At 49.7% G+C, this 18384-nt stretch overlaps 4 protein-coding genes across 4 annotated transcripts; 3 read left to right on the forward strand and 1 right to left on the reverse strand.

Moving 5' to 3' along the window:
- Window positions 1–459: 459 nt before the first annotated feature.
- PRP43 (DEAH-box ATP-dependent RNA helicase prp43) lies at window positions 460–2835 on the forward strand (the record flags this gene model as incomplete). The annotated part of the gene is made up of 2 exons (XM_044827419.1): window positions 460–2646; window positions 2719–2835. 2 exons carry the CDS (start codon window positions 460–462, stop codon window positions 2833–2835), a joined length of 2304 nt encoding a protein of 767 aa, XP_044678013.1.
- A 4673-nt stretch (window positions 2836–7508) lies between these two features.
- J7337_009825 (uncharacterized protein) lies at window positions 7509–7815 on the forward strand (the record flags this gene model as incomplete). Its single annotated transcript, XM_044827420.1, has 2 exons — window positions 7509–7515; window positions 7616–7815. 2 exons carry the CDS (start codon window positions 7509–7511, stop codon window positions 7813–7815), a joined length of 207 nt encoding a protein of 68 aa, XP_044678014.1.
- A 3328-nt stretch (window positions 7816–11143) lies between these two features.
- On the reverse strand, window positions 11144–12790 carry J7337_009826 (uncharacterized protein; the record flags this gene model as incomplete). The annotated part of the gene is made up of 3 exons (XM_044827421.1): window positions 11144–12076; window positions 12132–12405; window positions 12453–12790. 3 exons carry the CDS (start codon window positions 12788–12790, stop codon window positions 11144–11146), a joined length of 1545 nt encoding a protein of 514 aa, XP_044678015.1.
- A 2769-nt stretch (window positions 12791–15559) lies between these two features.
- J7337_009827 (uncharacterized protein) lies at window positions 15560–18384 on the forward strand (the record flags this gene model as incomplete). Its single annotated transcript, XM_044827422.1, has 3 exons — window positions 15560–15626; window positions 15775–16182; window positions 16232–18384. The coding sequence occupies 3 exons, from the start codon at window positions 15560–15562 to the stop codon at window positions 18382–18384; spliced, it is 2628 nt and encodes an 875-aa protein (XP_044678016.1).

Genomic DNA, 18384 nt, shown 5'->3' on the forward strand with positions numbered 1-18384 from the left:
GCCTCCCCTACAGCAAAATCGTTGACAAACTCAGTGCGATATCATTCTCAGATACAGCTTCAAAGTTTCAATGCCACAGTCGATGTTACAAGCACGCACATATATGCTACATCTCGTCATATAACCCAATGGCACATACACATCTAATGCACTGTTCGACAAGGATCCTTATCGATAAGTATCTGCCCTCAGGCGGCAAGAAAACACCGAACCTTGATATACGGTGTCAAAATAAACTAAGTAGAGAGTCCCCTAAGCTTAGGCTAAATTTACCTAAGCATTTTTATCCCTTAGGGTTAAGGTCCTGAGTTTTCTTTCCTCCCGTAGTCTGCCTAACAAGGCCCGCCAAAAATTTCTAGCATCTAAAAGTTAGCAGAGCAGGAAACAAAAACACCACGGCCTTCCGCTTCAGCCTCGCCACTTTCTCTCACACCCTCTCCCCGTCACTCGCCGAAAATAATGTCCGATATCAAGGGAGGAAAGCGTTCAAGCGCCGACGCCGACGAATCTACGCGAAAGAAGGCCAAGAAGGACGGCGAGGACGAGAAATACAACCCCTACCTTGCTCACATGTACGACAACGGTAACAGCAATGGTAATGGCGCAGAGCCTTCGCCGGACTCTCCTCTCGCCGGTATGAAGAGGCAGCATACTACCGCTGCCCAGGCTTCAAAAGCTGAGGACTCTGAGTCGAACCCTTTCACCGGCCGACCTCATTCGCAAAAGTACTTCCAGATTCTCCAGGGCCGTCGCGATCTGCCGGTCCACAAGCAACGACAAGAGTTTTTGGACAAGTATCACTCAACACAGATTCTCGTCTTTGTCGGTGAGACAGGTTCTGGAAAGACTACTCAAATTCCTCAGTATGTCGTCTACGACGAGCTACCTCATCTTACCGGCAAGCTTATCGCCTGTACGCAGCCACGTCGAGTCGCCGCCATGTCGGTCGCCCAGCGTGTCGCCGACGAGATGGACGTCACCCTAGGCGAGGAAGTTGGTTACAGCATTCGTTTCGAGGACATGACAGGTCCTAAGACTATGCTCAAGTACATGACTGATGGTATGCTTCTGCGCGAGGCCATGCACGACCACGAGATGTCTCGCTACAGTTGTATCATTCTCGATGAGGCTCACGAACGTACTCTCGCGACCGATATTCTCATGGCTCTGCTCAAGCAGATTTCTATGCGCCGTCCCGACCTCAAGATCATTATCATGTCTGCTACTCTCGATGCTCAAAAGTTCCAAAAGTATTTCAACGATGCGCCCCTGCTCGCTGTCCCCGGTCGAACACACCCTGTCGAGATCTTTTACACCCCCGAGCCTGAGCGCGATTACGTCGAGGCCGCCATAAGAACCGTTCTCCAGATTCACGCTTCAGAGCCTGAGGGTGATGTTTTGCTTTTCCTTACTGGTGAAGACGAGATTGAGGACGCTTGTCGCAAGATCAGCCTCGAGGCTGATGAGCTGATGCGCGAGGTCGACGCTGGTCCTCTCGCCGTTTACCCTCTATATGGTACCCTGCCTCCCCACCAGCAACAGCGCATCTTCGACAAGGCCCCTCCGCCTATTCGCAAGGGCGGTCGTCCTGGTCGCAAGGTCATTGTTTCCACCAATATTGCCGAAACTAGTTTGACTATCGACGGTATCGTCTATGTCGTGGATCCTGGTTTTAGCAAACAGAAGATCTACAACCCTCGTATCCGTGTCGAGTCCCTTCTTGTCTCGCCCATCTCCAAGGCTTCAGCCCAGCAGCGTGCTGGTCGTGCTGGTCGTACCAAGCCCGGAAAGTGTTTCCGTCTGTACACCGAGAAGGCATTCAAGAAGGAGCTTATTGAGCAAACATATCCCGAGATTCTGCGCTCCAACCTTGCCAACACCGTTCTGGAGCTAAAGAAGCTTGGTGTGGAGGATCTTGTTCACTTCGATCTTATGGACCCCCCCGCTCCCGAGACCATGATGCGCGCCCTGGAGGAGCTCAACTATCTTGCCTGTCTTGACGACGATGGTGAGCTGACCACTCTCGGCAGCATGGCCTCAGCATTCCCCCTTGATCCCGCTCTGGCGGTCATGCTTATCTCGTCTCCCGAGTTCTACTGCTCCAACGAGATTCTCTCTATTACCTCGCTTCTCTCAGTTCCTCAAATCTTTACTCGCCCTGCCAACAACCGAAAGCGCGCCGATGAGATGAAGGCTCAATTCGCGCATCCTGATGGTGACCACCTCACCCTGCTCAACGCCTACCACGCTTTCAAGGGCCAGGCCACATCTGACCCCAACAGTGCCAAGCAGTGGTGCCACGAGCACTTCCTCTCCTACCGACATCTCTCAAGTGCGGATAACGTTCGCGCTCAGCTCAAGCGCATCATGGAGACGCACGGCTTGGAGCTTGTGTCGACACCATTCGAGGACAAGAATTACTATACCAACATTCGACGCGCACTGCTCGCCGGTTTCTTCATGCAGGTCGCCATGAAGGAGAGCTCAGGCAAGCTCTATCGCACTGTCAAGGACGACCAGGCTGTGTTGATTCACCCCTCAACTGTCCTCCGCACCGAGTTTGACTGGGTCCTCTACAATGAGTTTGTCTTGACATCCAAGCAATACATCCGAACATGTACGGGTATCCGGCCTGAGTGGTTATTGGTAAGTGATACTTCCAGATGACTCTCGTTTCATTACGAGTGTCAATTTTACAGTCGCTAACACTTTTTGCAGGAAATTGCCCCTACATACTACGATATCGACAGCTTTGAGCAAGGTGACGTTAAGCGTTCTCTTGCACGCGCTGCAGAGAAGAAGCGCCGCAAGGAAGCCATGAAGGCTGGTCGATGAAGTACTCACTTCAGGAGCCCATGAAAGAAAGGCCAGGAAAGGCTCTCCAAACGTCCCCTAGAAATCGACAATGAAGGCATGGGCAGGGATTCAAAACGTGATCGATCGACCTCTTTGCTTATCCAATGCTTAGCCCTACCATGTACGTGCGGGAAGCGGCCCTCCATTGCGGCTCGGCCTTGCATGGGGCCGACGAGACACAAACACATTTCTGTTACTGGGAGTAGGGAAGAGGTCTTGTTTGTCGACTACTATGTAGCTTGACAAAGCTCTTCCCCTCCCTGATTCATCCCGGTCTGGAGTTGCACATCCTCGCAAGTTGACTGGTTGACCACGGCGTTTTACAAGTATGCGCATCAGCCACTTCTCCCATGGTTGGCTGCTCCGTTGATTTTTTTTTTTTTTTAAACGGTATTTCATGCTTCAATGTTTCCCCCTCGTTGCGCCCCTCTCTCTCTGGTCCATTGGTCTCTTTCACTTTGCCCATTCGGTCTTAAAGTCCTGCAGCACCGTTAGATTGCCAAAAGAGGGTGTGAGCGAGTGTAATGGAGGGATGCGGGCGTTTTTGGCTTGTTTTACTTGTATCTTGAGTGGAGGTAAAAAGAGAAAAGGGGCGACAGATAACCTTGGGACTGAATAAAGGTTGTGGGAGAGAGAACTATTGTTAGCACACCGGCCGTATTTCAAACTAGATGAAACATTATCAACGAATTCCAGGCACTTGCGCAGTTCTGCAACATTCATGCACGACACCTCTTCTGGTTGCTCGAGCGTTTGTCTTGACTGCATTGTTGCCTCTTCTCCCAGCCTCAAATCAACTAGGCAGCCAGCTTAGCTGTCAGCAAAGCTTGACTCAGAATAGCCTGAGTACAGTACTTGTGTCTGTCAGGATGAAGCTTCTCTGATGCAGACACAAACAAGGCATCCCTGCAGAGGGAGGGAGGGTGGCCTGCATATCCGTCTCGCCGCGCTTGACGATGCAGTCTGGATGTTGGTTCGGCCATCCAACCCCAATTTTCCCAAGGTTTTCTCACCTTTCACGTACTTCTCTCTTGGGATGACGATGTGTGTGTCAATGCCTGCTCGTTCTGGATGTGGGCGACCAGGGGCCGATAAAAATGGGGGAGCTAGCAGGGCTCCCCTCATCGACATCGGTTATGGAGGCGGGCAAGACGGGAGATCGATGGAAAAAGCAAAAAGAAGAGAAAAGAAGGGAAACGAAGTGTAACTATGTACGGATATGTCAGTGTAAATAAGTGAGAAACAATCATCAACCTTGAAACGTCTCGGTCAGGTTAACGCACAAACAACGCCATCAACTTCAGCCAAAATATTATGTATAGCCTTCACACTGTAGGCTTCGACAATCCGCAATGTTGCCTCCATTACCACATTTCGACACCAATGACGGTGGACGAAGGCTGCCAAAAGAGAAAACGAGCGCGATTGTACTGAACTAAGGAAAATCGGCGATGGCTGTTTGTTTCAGATATACGGTGGGACAGACACATAGGTAGGTAAAGCCAGGTCGGTCTTCACAAAGGGTGCGGATCCCTTCTCAAGAATTCTTGTTGTTCCCAGCCATACCTGCCCCACGACGAATGAGAGGAAGAGTGTATGAAAGGGCAGATATACGAGGTGAGGGGATCGTATGTATCAGAAGAAGAGAATACCACCAACTTTGGCCTATGGGTTCCACCTCGAAGTTTGCTTCCATACAGACCCGGCTACTGACTACCGACGAAATCAATACCTGTTTTAGGTCAGCAGAGCCGTTCATGACCGATTCAATACCATTATCCGATGACAAGGGTGAGAAAGAGCCGTTGTAGCATCCCTCAATTTCACCCGGTAAAGTCAATCGGGTTATCATAATGATTGAGACTGCTCCAACCAGGGATGGCCCGGCGATAGCAGATCAGTGAGAAGAGCTGATGCGAAACACCACGTGTATCTCGGCGTGGTTTGGAATATCAGGGTATCATCCCACGGGCCAAACAAATTGCCCGGCTCAGACCTTCACAAGTGGTCCAATCAATGAACATGTTCTGACGGGAGCTCCAGCAGCTCTCTTCCTTTTCGAGCATACAATGCAGTGGAAGGGCTCGAGCTTCAAGCAGACGACAGTGCCGACCGGAGAATAAAGTATGGAGAGCATTACCTGTATGTAGGTATGTATGTAGGCATCTGCAGGGCACTTCCTGGGTGGTTGAGCATCATGGCAACCTATCCGAGGAGGCCATAGCTCCTTGCCGTTCTCCCCTGCTCACAACCTGGAACATACTTGGGGGGGCGGAAGAAGCAAGATGGCGCACAGGTGAAGAAACATCAGAAGGTGCGCTGCTCGAAGGGGGCCGCGTTGTCAACCGTGCATATTGCGCTGTTTGTGATGTTTTCCCAATGTGTGGAAATGAGAGGACCGTTTTAAGTTTTTGTCTAGTTGTAAAGCAACGCAACGCAACGATAAGACTGGCCAACCCTGGATCTTGCTGCTTCTGCGCGCCCGTCCAAGGTGTAGTTTATCGCGCAATATTACAATTACCTCAATGAGAAGATGGCCTTGATAAAGTCCAAATGAGTGTGGAGTGGCCGAGGTAGAGTGGGTGATCCGCGAATGGAGACGCCCGAGGTCATCGGTGATGCTCAACTGGACGTTATGAAAGCACGGGGCGACCCGAGACCTCCGAGTAGGGTCGTAATCTCATCGAGTAAAGACTGATGCTTCTCAAATATCTCATGATATCAGAACAGGTAACCCACCATGTCTGAAGCTCCTCCTCGTAATAAGCTCTAGCCTCGCTCTTCGGCAACCTTGATAGTGTGTATCACCGACAGCTAGGCTATCAGCCTCCCCAGCACAAGCTCACAGAGGAAAAGAAACATTGCCGGCATGTGCAAGTATGCATACTCAGTACGTTGAGATATACTTCGCATATCCACAAGCCAAACTGCGGCGCCACGCGCTTGTGGATCCCGTCCCTTCACAAGCAAAGAGTTTTTTTCTTTTTTTTGCTTTTTCCCGTCCTTCCATTCCAGATGCTGGGCTGAGCCGCATTGGCATCGATCCCAAGATGTTCTAAGAACGTTTCTTTTTCAGCCTCAGAGATCTCCTCCCCACAAAGTCCCTGCCTGGAAGAGCCACAGGGTCAGAGTGAGGTCAGATTAATTGATACATGGCCTGCTTGATTTTGAACCATGCCACTGCGCGTCCGACAATCGGATCTTTGCCTGTGCACTTCATGTGGCACGATACATGGTAGCATGGGATGACCGCAGCAAGCCTACCGTTGACTACGGGTCTTTGGCTTCAGGTCGTGGCGCCGGCTGGTCCGAAAACACCACAACATATGTATTCATTGATGAATAGCACGCCCCTCCCTATTCCTGTTGAGGGTTTCTTGCCCTGACCTGGTCCTGTATGCGGCGTTGGAGCAATTGTGATTGCCGTGGACCTAGGGGTTTGGGCGTGGACCATAGACGGGGGGAAATCATCATGCATCGTCTCAAGTAAGGTCAACTCCGAGAGGGATGCGCAAAAGCTCGGTATCATTGGATATGACCATGACAGACAGTACGTCCTTTCCCCAGACGAGTATACACGCCCTTGTCAGGTCTAACCTCACGCCATTCCGCCGGACGCTACACCCTTTATAGCTCTCGTCCCATGGCCCCACGTCTCGATGAACCATAAACCGTTTAAGTTGTCTCCATGGCTTCTGAGACGACCCATCCTATCACTTCGCTTTTCAGTATGGACGCATACTGTCTGTACTGGAGCAGCAGATTGAGGTGGAAACCGCAACACATGAATGCCACTAATGCTGATTAACATTTGTCTCGTGCTCTGAAAGCACTTGGGCGTCCTCCCCGGTCGTATGAGCGCGTAGTAAAGAAATATCTTGATGGCGTCGATTTCCCCTTGCGACCGGCCTTCAAGAACAAGCCGTCTCTGGCTGGTTGCCGCATTCCATCGTCGTTTTAGAATCATGTACGTTGTTTTGCCTGCCCGTACCCAAGTCATGTCTGCTTGTCGCTTGTAAAAGGCGTCTGCAGTCGTCCTGCAGAGCTCACAGGGGCTCCCTGTCTGTCATCACTACGGGTGTGGTCCCCACCACATCGCATCGTTTTGTTCGGCGGGGGCATCAGTCAATGCCATGCAAAATGGCATTGCGACGCCAACGGCCATTCCCATCGAGTTTAGTTGTTCCTAAGACGTCAGCGTCCGAGTCTTTAAGTCGTACTCCGTTGAGCAAACACTACGCACCTTTGATCATGCCAGCTCATTCCCACTTAGAGCTCCGCTCTGCCCTGGGTATCCTTGACATGTTGGCCATCCGCACTTCAACGGTAGTACAAGCAAATCGTTCGACCCTTTCCCCAGCCTAGTCCACTCCCCGTGCTAATAATCGCATTCACGTCACTTCCTCTCATTGCCTGGCAACTCATATAAGAGTCTATACCTCTTCCTCGCATTCCACTACCCGTCTGCCCATTGATTCACATCTCACCTTGTCCGATCCGTTGCTCACTACGCCATACAACCAACTCTCTTACATCTTGGACATCAACAGCACAATGAGTGGAGCTGGTGGTTTTTATAAGTACAGATGCAAGTACTTCTATACACATAACTGTCCCAACTGGGTCTGGGTGAATAACGCGCCTTGCGCATCATGTCTTGTAAGTTGGCACATTTTGCTTTGCATATCAATTCGCTCGACTGGTACTGACTGATAACTCCAGGCTGATGGGCGCGATAACGAAGAATCTTCATTACCAGCATGGGGACTATCTCGAGATATTGTTGTCCCACAAGTTCTCGACGGCATTCTTCAATATACTCTAATGGAGCTCGTAGCTCCCTCAGAACCTGGCGACGACTGGACTCTTCGGGACAAGGCCAGTCGGCCACCACCATCAATTCCCGTAACAAGCGCTATGCCAGGTATACCGAGCATCATGGCACATCATCGATTTTGAGAAGATCTAGTGTCCTCTAGGGGCACAGAAGCGTCACCTCTGAGAGGGTTTCTTCAATTGCGACATTAGGACGCCAGAGCTGGAAATAGTAATCGACGGGCAAAGACTGAACTGGACTTTTGAGTGCCGACGGCAACAGGGAGATAGGTTGGCATGCCTCTCTCGTGGCCGCCGACCATTTGCAACGCGCCATTGGGCGTAGGCAGTGTACGATTTTTGACTGACTGCGACGCTTGACATTGGATGGAGCGGGAGATTGGTGGCTGGAGCAAGACCGCAAGCAAACAAAACCCCCGCGAGATACCCATGCGCTGTTGAACCTTTCTGGAGACGGGGGACTCCAATCTGCAATTATTATTATTTTTGGGATTCTTTTTTTTTTTTCATTCGGACATCATCATGTAACAGGCGCGAATGAGTTTCACTGGGTGGCAACAATTGTTATCTGTTTGGCCGTTCTGGAGCCAGGAAATTGATTTCTGACCTCTTCCTTCGTGGAAAAGGCGAGGCAGTTTTTGATCTCATTTTGCTTCGATTCATCATCTGCTAAAAACGCACACGACATGTGATGTGATGCTCAGGGAGCATTGGTTGTGGTTGACCTGCTGCTGAGCGGGTCAGTGATGAGTTCTAGGCGCACGAAATCATGTCAAGGAATCAGATCAAGGCGCCGAGGCCAGGGCTAGGTCGTGAGATGTGGTGTGCCTCGGAAAGAGAGCTCGTCTGATGATCCTTGTCTGGCTGCAGGACTTATCAGTTGTTGTTTGTTTCGGGATGAGATACCCCACCGATAGAGATTGTCCAACAAGGCGCACGAGTTTAAGCTCTAATATTAAACCGACTTGAATAGTCATAACCATCACGGGAGCCGCAATTGTTTGTGGGCCGAAGAGTGTCAAGAGCGATGTTGGTTGTTGAAGAAAAGGCTTGTTTGGAGCCGCAGCTGAACGAGGCGTTTCTGCTAGACCCGTGGACCGTCATAGCACTTGACTTCGCGAAAAGCCATGAATGGCGTTTTTGCTCTTCAAACGGTAAACTTTTTTCGAAAGGGACCAAGTGCAACAGTTTCCACCAGTCTCCACGTGCCTGCATCTTGTCAGGGTGGTGCCAGTAGCTGGTTAGGGGGCCATCAAGGCTGAGCTACCAGTTGTACCTGCAATTAGCAGAGGATTAGTTGAGTTTCGGTGATGAGGTAATTTGACGCCGTTGAAAGACGGTTTGTTTTAGAACAGACTTCCGGCCTCGCTTACTCCCGCGGACTGCGGATCGTCAGGATCCCCGAACGACGGAGGCACAGTACGTATTGCATGGACAGACAGACAAACCGCGTAGCCACCGAAACGCGGTTCGACGTGCAGAATGCAGAAGTCAGTGCTAAGCATGCGGCTTGTTTCAAACTGACCGCGGATGAATGTACCTGCTTGTAGCATTGTTTTCTCTTCAGTACCTTAGCGGCAGCAGTGGAGAAGAAGTATGAGATTGAAGAGATTGAGATTGTGGCTTCTAGGTGGATGCGACGACGGGAGTGGGGAATACGAATAATGACAAGTGAACAGTCATCTTTGGGTGTACTTGCCTTTTCTCAAGTAATCCAATAATGGGGCCTGAGCCCAGAAAATGTTTGAATCAAGAAAGAGCTCAGGCGGGGAGTTTCCTGTAGGTCTCCGTTCTTTCCGGCCTGAATGAGCAGTCTGTGGTCCAGGAACATGCTCAATTGGCGATGGGAGAGACACCTCAGACACGGCAGCTACGAATTAGTGCTTTTCAACATCCACAACACCATTATCAAATAGGATATGAGCCGCTGTCAACTGGCTGATCAGGGGGAAACAGTCTCCACTAGCGCCCGTAAAACTTGACCAGTCTTTAGTAAGGTAGGTATGTATGTTTTTCAAGGTCTAGGGCCTTTGGAAGCTTCCATCCATTCAACCGTGAGTCTTTAGTTCAACTTTTGAGGGATGCCGCTGTGTCATGTGTAGACTCCCTTCTAGAAATAGCTTGGTTACACACACCTCACACCTCGCTAAGATTGACGACTAGGTAGCCTCAATGTCTCAGCTGCGCGGGTATCAAATAAGATCCTATTGGACGATTCCTCATGTTGAATCACAGCTCTAAAAGCCGATGGCCACTCTCAGCCTCGCAGAAGTGTCCCAATCGAGCATCTGACTTGGCTTCCTTGGAAGACCCGTTATATGCCGGAACTTTAGAGAGGGAGAATACAGAAAACAGCCATCCCTGGTCTTGGCATGAACCTTGTCTCCTCTCATCCTCTTAGAATGCAACGCTCAACGCTCGGTATGCGAAAGACGCCTGCGAGATCTCGCGAGGATTCTACGCGCTATGGACACAGCACCTTCAGAACCCTGCATCAGCCCATTACCCATAGCTTAGTGCCAGCGGTAGAAGCGTCATGGCACAAACAACATCTCGTTCCAGAAGCGGAATGGAACGATTGAGAGAATTACTGCAGACCTCACTTAAGTGCTCAGACCGAAATAAGTACAGCCAGGAACAAACCAACCATTTCATGAATCAGTCAAGTGCAGCTACTAATGTATTTAGTATCAAGTGGCTTGTCTTGATGCCCTAGAGCATGTGCTGTCTGACCATTTCTTCTCTTTTGGAGTCGGGGTCCTCCGTTTCAGTACAGTACATCTTTCACGTTAACATCTCAGGAGAGTCTGTGTCTATTCACAATAAGCTTTGTCAGTTGTGTGGGATTCTTCAATCCTGGAAGTTCCAAGTACCGCAGTGGAGTCAGAGTGCATATTCGTTGCTTGAGCCAACGACAGGATACGATGCACGGAGTGCCGGGTAATGCTCTCGAGACACAGGAGATTATTTTCCGCAACGAGATGTTCATATCCAAGAGCCTGGGAAGGTGTCCATACGATCTATGCCGTAGAGGTGCTGTTGTCATACGATATTTCAGCTGGACCCTGAATTTTAAAGCTTTCTTTGGGTAGGCAAGTTCCGAAAAATTACTCGTGTGCCTTTGAACGGAATGTGTTCCGGTTGACGTAATTGGATACGTGATTACGGAAGAACACGCACGGTTTGTGAAAATAGAGCGAACGCAATGTCATGTCACGGTCAAAGTTTGGGAGCTGTGATCACCAATTGTATAGTATTCTATCAGCGACTGACTTGTTGACGCTCAAGATCATGCTTCCCCCATGGAAAAGAAGACGTCTCCACTGAAAATAGCGTCTGGGATAGGAAGTCAGGTTTGCCGTGATAATTCAACGTAATCATTATGCTCGCAACTACCTTGTATGCTACAGTTTGAATTCATGATGCCCCGGTATAACGCCATCTAATCCAACTAAACCATCATCGCCATACAAGCAGCAATCAGTCCTGCGACAATCATTCCTAACCTAGGTGCAACACCCGCAGCGGCATTATCATCGTCGCTCAAACCAAAAGGAAGACCCTGGTAGTCAAAAGTAACGTTCTGCTTGATGGAGCTGTTGTAGCACCCGCCGTTAGCAATGTCAATCTTGGCGATGTCGTCAGGCACGTGGAAGAACATGTAGTTCTTCTGAGGAATGTCCTTGAAGCCCTTGGTATTATACGGGAACTTGTCACCGCTGTCAGTGGAGCTGGTGTTGCGCAGAAGGATGCACTGCACTTGGCCAGGATAGTCCTTGTACATCGCTGGGTAGTCCTTCATTACGTCTGAGTTGCTGGTGTCGGCGACGAGGATGAACTTGCGATCAGGGAAGGTCTGGAAGACCTTATCGAGCAAGAAGCGACGGATGGACAGTGTCGCTGAGACGTCTGAGAAGTTTAGTGGGCGGGTATCGAAAGAGCCCAGTGGGTAGGTGTTGTAGATGAAGCTCATGTAGTTACGAGTGGCCTGCTCAGGTGTCGTAGTGAGATAGTGGAAGTGCAAGTCCCTCACTGAAGACGACCAGTTGGCGTAAATGTCAGGCATGTTCATCCATGGAGTGAAAGGTCGAGCAAAAGTGTTGAGAAGACCCTCCTTTGGCTCGTAGATCTTTGTCACTCGCAAAATATCGTCGATGTCAGAGACAATAGTGATACCCTTGGGTGGTACGAGGTAAGCGGTTGCGTTTCCACTGTTGTTCTTACCCTCAGCATAAACATTGAGGGTCTGGATCTTGGAGGTTTCGTTGCCGGGGATCAAATAGCCATTGTTGGGGTCTGTGATGTTCTTAAGCACGACGAAAGCGTCAAAGTCGCCCTCCAGAGTTGTGTTGTATGGCATGGTGATGTTTTGCGAACCTCCCCTCTGGTACATGGTCAGTAACTGGTTCCGTGTTCCTGATTTCTTCTGTTTGACTTACCGCATCAATTGCACCACCGCTCTCGTCGGGGGACACATCAACATTGTTCACAAAGTTCATCTTGACCTCAACATTGTCCTGTTGCACCACAAAGATAGACCTCGTCACATTTCGAGCCTGAGCTTGCTGAGACTTGGACAGTTTGTCAACACTCGTGTCGATAAGGAAGACATTGGCGAGGTCGTCGACTTTCTCCTGGCTCAGGTTGGGGATCTTGTAAACATTGCCGTGCACTCGAACGTTCCATCCCCTGTTGGTCCAATTACCGTATGGGCTGTCTCCTGGTTAGAGTGGTTCTCGTATGTGATTGAGGCTACTTACGGAATATTTAGAACCTGTGTTGGCTCGGCTTTCAAATCATCGTCGTCGACGCCTGCTGACTTCTTAACAGCATCGCCGGTAGGGAAACCAGTTGGAAAGTCGAGGATGCCTGAATTGACCCATCCCTTGATCTTTGTCTCAACACCACTAACAAGACTCCCGACATAAGTCTCCACATCGCCAATGATGTCGCGTCGCTGGAGGTCCATGACCTGCGTAGGCTGAGCAGCTGGAGCTGGAATTGCCTCTTTACGATAAACCGTTGGTGCGGGACCGGGAACGGCTGCGGGGATGGCCATAACGGCAGGCAACAAGCCCAAGAAAGCTGCTTTCACCATGATGGATATATCTTCAAGTTTTGGCTTTCGAAGAATAGCGTGAGAACAAAGAGCCAAGACGCCAGCGAGCAAACGAAGGAAGAGAATAATTTATGAGGAGTAAGCGGACTAGGTAAGCTAAGCTAAGGTATCAGGGCAATCTTGTTTTTGTTTAGGTACTATAGTTGATTAGTATCGTCAGCTCAGACATGGGGAGCAGGTTCCTGCATTATGTGACATCACCAGCAACCAGGTATCTCAGTCATCGGGTATTTCCTATTGGCCGGCTCTATACGCAAGTATAGGGATTAAAGAAAAAAGCATAGAACCAGATAAACTTGGCCCTTCTCGTTATAATACATGGGAATTTATTTACAGTTCCAAAATAAGTTGTTAGACATGATGTGAGTGAGGTCTATTATCTTATAGTTCTTTAGAGTTTTTACGATATTTACAATGGCATCTTCATGCAGAGAAGCACCAGATAGATGATGCGTCTTTTTTTCTTTCCTTGTCAGCACTCGTGTAACACGACCAGGATGGAAGCAAGCTTCTTGGAGCAACCCACACACTCCAAATCTGTCGCAGATCATTTGTCACAGATGCATTAAGTTTACGACGAGTGTTTTGTTAGTTCTGATTTACTGCCCAAGAAACGCGGGCGTTGGCAAATCTTGGCACTCATGACATCACTCACGACACCAATTCTCCGATCCGTCGGATCCGAATGCCGATCTAGACGGGATCTTCCAACCTCCCCACAAAACGATTGACTTTAGATCTTGAACTTACCTGAAAAACCTGTCCCCAAGCATGGCAGCTAGTGTATCTAGATCGCTCTGGTCCTGTCTGAATATTAGTACTTGTCCAATCAACAAAAAGGATGGGTAGACTTATCCCCTCACCGCGGGGGGCTGTCCTCCACACCATTTCCAGGCGAGAGAACAGCCAGGACTACCCTACCCAACAAGGCCTGTCCTAGATCCAACAATCCAACCCAGCCTCAACAGTGCGGCCAGAGTCGTGAAATTCAACTTGGCAGAAGGGCCTTTCACAGCACCAGACAAGTACGAAACTTTGACTCCAACTCGAGATGGGTCCCGGTGATGCTTCCAACACCAACCGCAAGTATCCTCCTGCAACAACGGCCATTGCAAAGGTGAAGACTGTTTCGTGAGCTGACGATTCCATGAATGATCCAATACCTTCGTAAACACAACTCGACCAAAAGGTTGCCATAGCAGAGCGCAGTCTGAAAACCCACCGACACTGACGAGAGAGCTCCTTCTGTATGATTCGCGCTGCCAACTAGGACTAGTTTTTGATTCCTCTCCAAATTTCTCTCCAGTGAGAGGCATGGAGGGCTTTGACGGGTGGACAAAAGACATCCATAAAAACCACTCTTTCATCTCAGTTCAACCTTTCGGCGGATCTGAGGGACCTGTTCAGACCTTCTGATCCTTACAGGCTTGCTGGCGCCCATCATGACCAAGGGATTGTGACCCATGGCTGGAGGTTAATGCGCTTGGTCAGACCAGACGCGGAGCGTCACACACCGGTAGCAAGCGCTGTGGTGTGGTCCAGTGTGCGAACGGGTTAGGAGGATATGGAGTAGTGCAGCAACGTGACATGCCATGAACAGCTTTGAAGGACCGGGGACTATACGATTGGCAAGATATGTCAGTCGCCGAATTTCTGTGTGTTTCCAAGAGTTGCCCGCTGCACCAGATGGAATTACCCTAGCTGGCGGTTCCGGCAAGCGAAAACTCGGGACGGGAATGAAATTCATTGACTGGCTGTTTGGAGGCCAAATCGAAGCTCCACTTCTCAGCTGTTTAGGCGCTATGGGCAAGCTAGCAGTATGACCAAGTGGTCAGACTAGTTCCATCTCCAAGACCCAGAACTAATCGCAACGACTAGACGGTCTACTCATGACCAATGTACTGGTTCCAGCGGAAAGGGCTGACGAGCGTCCTCAGACCAGAGGCTCTTACCAAACGGCTCATGGCACCGATCCTCTCGCGCACCAAACGGTGACTGGACTGCCCTCCTCGCCTGTCCGTCGGCAGTAGCGCCACCAGTCAATCATCCAACTTTTCAGCGGGCATGATGACAGCTGGTACTTCACCGGCATAAAAGACGACTTGGGCGACAAGAGCGCAAAACTTGAAAACCAGATATCTTCTTAGGGTTAAGTTCCGAGCCTCGTTCACCCGCCCGCTTGGTACGTCCTATAAAGGACGCGCTACCCACCATAATCCGGCTGCGGCATTCACGAGGTCCTGTTACAGGCTCGAGAGCGGCATATGGGAGAGTAACCAAATGATGCGAGTGCCTACAATAGGATCCCTTGCGAGAAACGAGGACCGGAGGACTGTGGGGGAGGCGTCACGCGTGTTGATAGTAGTGAAGGAGCTCGTCTTGACCGTGTCGAGAGCCTCGGAAAGCTGATCCGTATGAATCATATGTTTTGGCGGGTGTCGCATCTCCAGTACAGGATCCTAGAAACTGAAAAGCGTCATGAAGTGGTTGGTGACTGAGAAAGTCGAGTTCATGGAACACACTGCAATATAACGTAGACGCGATGAGATATGTGGGTCTCCACTGCGAACGCGCCTGCACGTGACTGCCCAGCCTCTTCACAGTACATACAGTGTGGGGTGCACATGAAGGCTGGAGCTCTTGAATCATGATGACAAACACCCTATACCAATTCACTATTTCTTGTTTCCAACATACATACCTCACCTATATAATATTTTAAAGCTCGTTGTTAGCTCCTCACGCAGCATGGCAAGCTCTTCATCTTCTTCTGCTGCTGCACACCCAAAGATACTTGAGGAGATAGTTGAAGCCGGTAAAAAAGCCTTTGATCCAAAAATTGATGCAGGCACTCGGGCATCGGGTCTCCAAGCATACGACAAACTCATCGAAAGGCGAGCTACAACCTTGTTTCGAGACCATTTATTTAAAATCAAGGCACTAACAGACTCCAAGAACACCAGTCTGGAAACTCTTGCCTGCTCTAAACACACTCATTAAGCCATCAGTTCTCCCACAATGGCTGAGAGATCCTCTGGTCCAGACGCTCACTCTCCTCCCTTTACGCCCAACTGGCGTCCGTGGGACCATGGAATTTGTCTTCTCAGTACACCCTAGTAATGTTGGTAGAACCCAAGACGCAAAAGCTGGACCACAAAAGCAAGGAGCTAGCATAACGCATGAAGGTGTCGCCGTTGCAACGAAACTCCTCTCCTCAGTTCCGACCAGTATGACAGCGGAAACGTGGTTCCAGGGCATCTCAGGGCAGCTATTTGAGCTCATCGATGGGACTGCTGGTCCTGAACTCGTAAAGACCGCTTCTCAAATCGTGGGTTATGGTGTATTGGGGAATAAACAATATGGTGCACCAGGTGAGTAACAGCAGACAATCTCTATAAACATAACTAAACTCAGAATTAGGATCTCCCGGTTGGAATGCATTTGTTCAGCCTCTAGTCCAGGATATAAACCCAACGTTACGATCGATGGGCAACCCTGATTTTACTGCCATCAAGCAAGAAAACGACGAAATTGTCGATCTCAGCCGTGATCGTGTTCTCGTCACCTCCCAATCTCTCAAAACCTCGCTACAACGCCTTATGACCCTGGTGATGTCCAACTCTTCACCCGGGCTATGCCGACGTCTTCTCAGGCTTGTATTAGTACAGATATGGGTTCTCGCCTCGTGGCAAAACCCGCCACCTAGTACCGAAGAGAACTTTATCAAGCCTGCTAGGGCATTGTTACACGCCTATCTGAGGATATTCGGCAATTCCGAAAGTGTTAGACCATTCATTCGAAACCTCCTCTGCAGAGGCGCCACAGAAGGAAGTAAAAAGCCTTGGGAGTATCGACTCAAAGGTAAAGGAGACATTGAGATCACAGAACCCCGTGGACTTGATTCAACCTCAGGCTTTGAGCTGAACTGGAACGAGCTCGAAGGCAAAGCAGCTAAACTGGTTGAGTTCATAACCACATCATGCTCCTTTACAGAGGTGTCATCCATCTTCTTGAGCCTCCTAAAGCGCTGGATGGAAACAGCAGACAAACCGAATGACGGGATCAAAATTGATCTGCGTTCTGAGGATGAAAAGACAGATTCACTTCTACAAAATCTTTTTGAGGTCACTATTCTACAGAAGTTGATGGACAAAGCTCCAGAAAAGCTCGTGAGCCAGTTTGATCAGCTACTAGAGTTGGTATGCGAAGTTCTTACTGCAGATACTCAGTCGAGGCTAGCAGATGACCTACTCGTTGTGGTACTAAGCTTACTGAATCTGGTCATCACTGCACCGACATTCCAGAAATCCCACATTAAACCAGAAGAGCTCAATATTGTAGAGAATTCCCTGCAACGATTGAGCAATGAAGATAGGCCACAGTTGTCAGCTACAGCAAGGAACCTAGCGCTGCTTCTTAAGTATCGAGACGAAATGGAGCAGGATGAAGTCTCTGCTTCGGCGCTCAGCACCCGGCAGATCGAAGATCAGAGGACGTATAAATTGGCCATGGAATATGTCACTGGGGGCGATGACAATCCAGCACCCATCGTTTCTGAAGGCTTGAACTTGCTTTCTGGTCTGATTCTTAAAGACAGCCCAATACTCGACATCCCTGCAATTGCCGTGCTTTTATCGACCCTACTGGAGAACAACGACGACTACATAAACCTTCGAGTCATCAAAGTTTATACTCAGCTGGCCAACAAACATCCTAAGTCGGCAGTTCAAGAGCTTCTAGACCACTACTTAGACCCACAGGAAAAGTCTACGACGGACGTTCGGCTGCGGTTTGGAGAAGCTTTATTGCAAGTGATCCAGCGACTAGGGGAAACCTTTACCAGTGATGTTGCACGTCAAGTTAGCGAGACCTTGCTGTCTATCGCTGGACGTCGTGGATATCGAGCCAAAACCATGGCTAAACAAGCTCGTGATGAGAAGCTCAGAAAGCTGAAGAAGAGAAAGGACGATGAGGACGATGACATGGACTTGGATGAAGAAGAAGTGACGGAAGAAGAGAGGGCTAGGAACGACATTCTGGCTCAAATCCTTCAAGGATGGGAAAGTAAGAGAGGCGCAGAAGACGTTCGAATACGAACTTCTGCCTTGTCAATCTTTGGCGCTGCCATTGAAACGAACATAGGAGGCATTGGGCCAACGCTCGTATCTGGTAGCGTTGACCTTTGCATTAATATCCTGGCAATGGAACGAGAGATGGAGACGGCAATTCTACGAAGAGCTGCCATCCTGAACGTGTTAAGTTTTGTTAGGGCTCTCGACGCTGCCAAGGAATCTGGCAGGAAACTTGGCTTTGGTCTGACTGACGAGAGCCGAGAAGATATTGTGAGGACACTGCAATATGTGGCTCAGACGGACAACGATGGACTGGTTCAACAACATGCAAAGGACGTGGTTGAAAGCCTTGAAAACTGGCAAATGGCAAGCATCCTCCCGCCACAAGAGCCAACAAGCAGTCCAGGATTCACTCAGCTGGCGGGCCTCCATGTCAACCCCAGCGGAACTTTGGTGGACGCAGCTGGGAAGCCTCGGCCACGAATTGAGGAGGTTGAATGA

This window comes from Fusarium musae, chromosome 7 (assembly GCF_019915245.1).
Source record: "Fusarium musae strain F31 chromosome 7, whole genome shotgun sequence".
Taxonomy (NCBI): Eukaryota; Fungi; Ascomycota; class Sordariomycetes; order Hypocreales; family Nectriaceae; genus Fusarium; species Fusarium musae.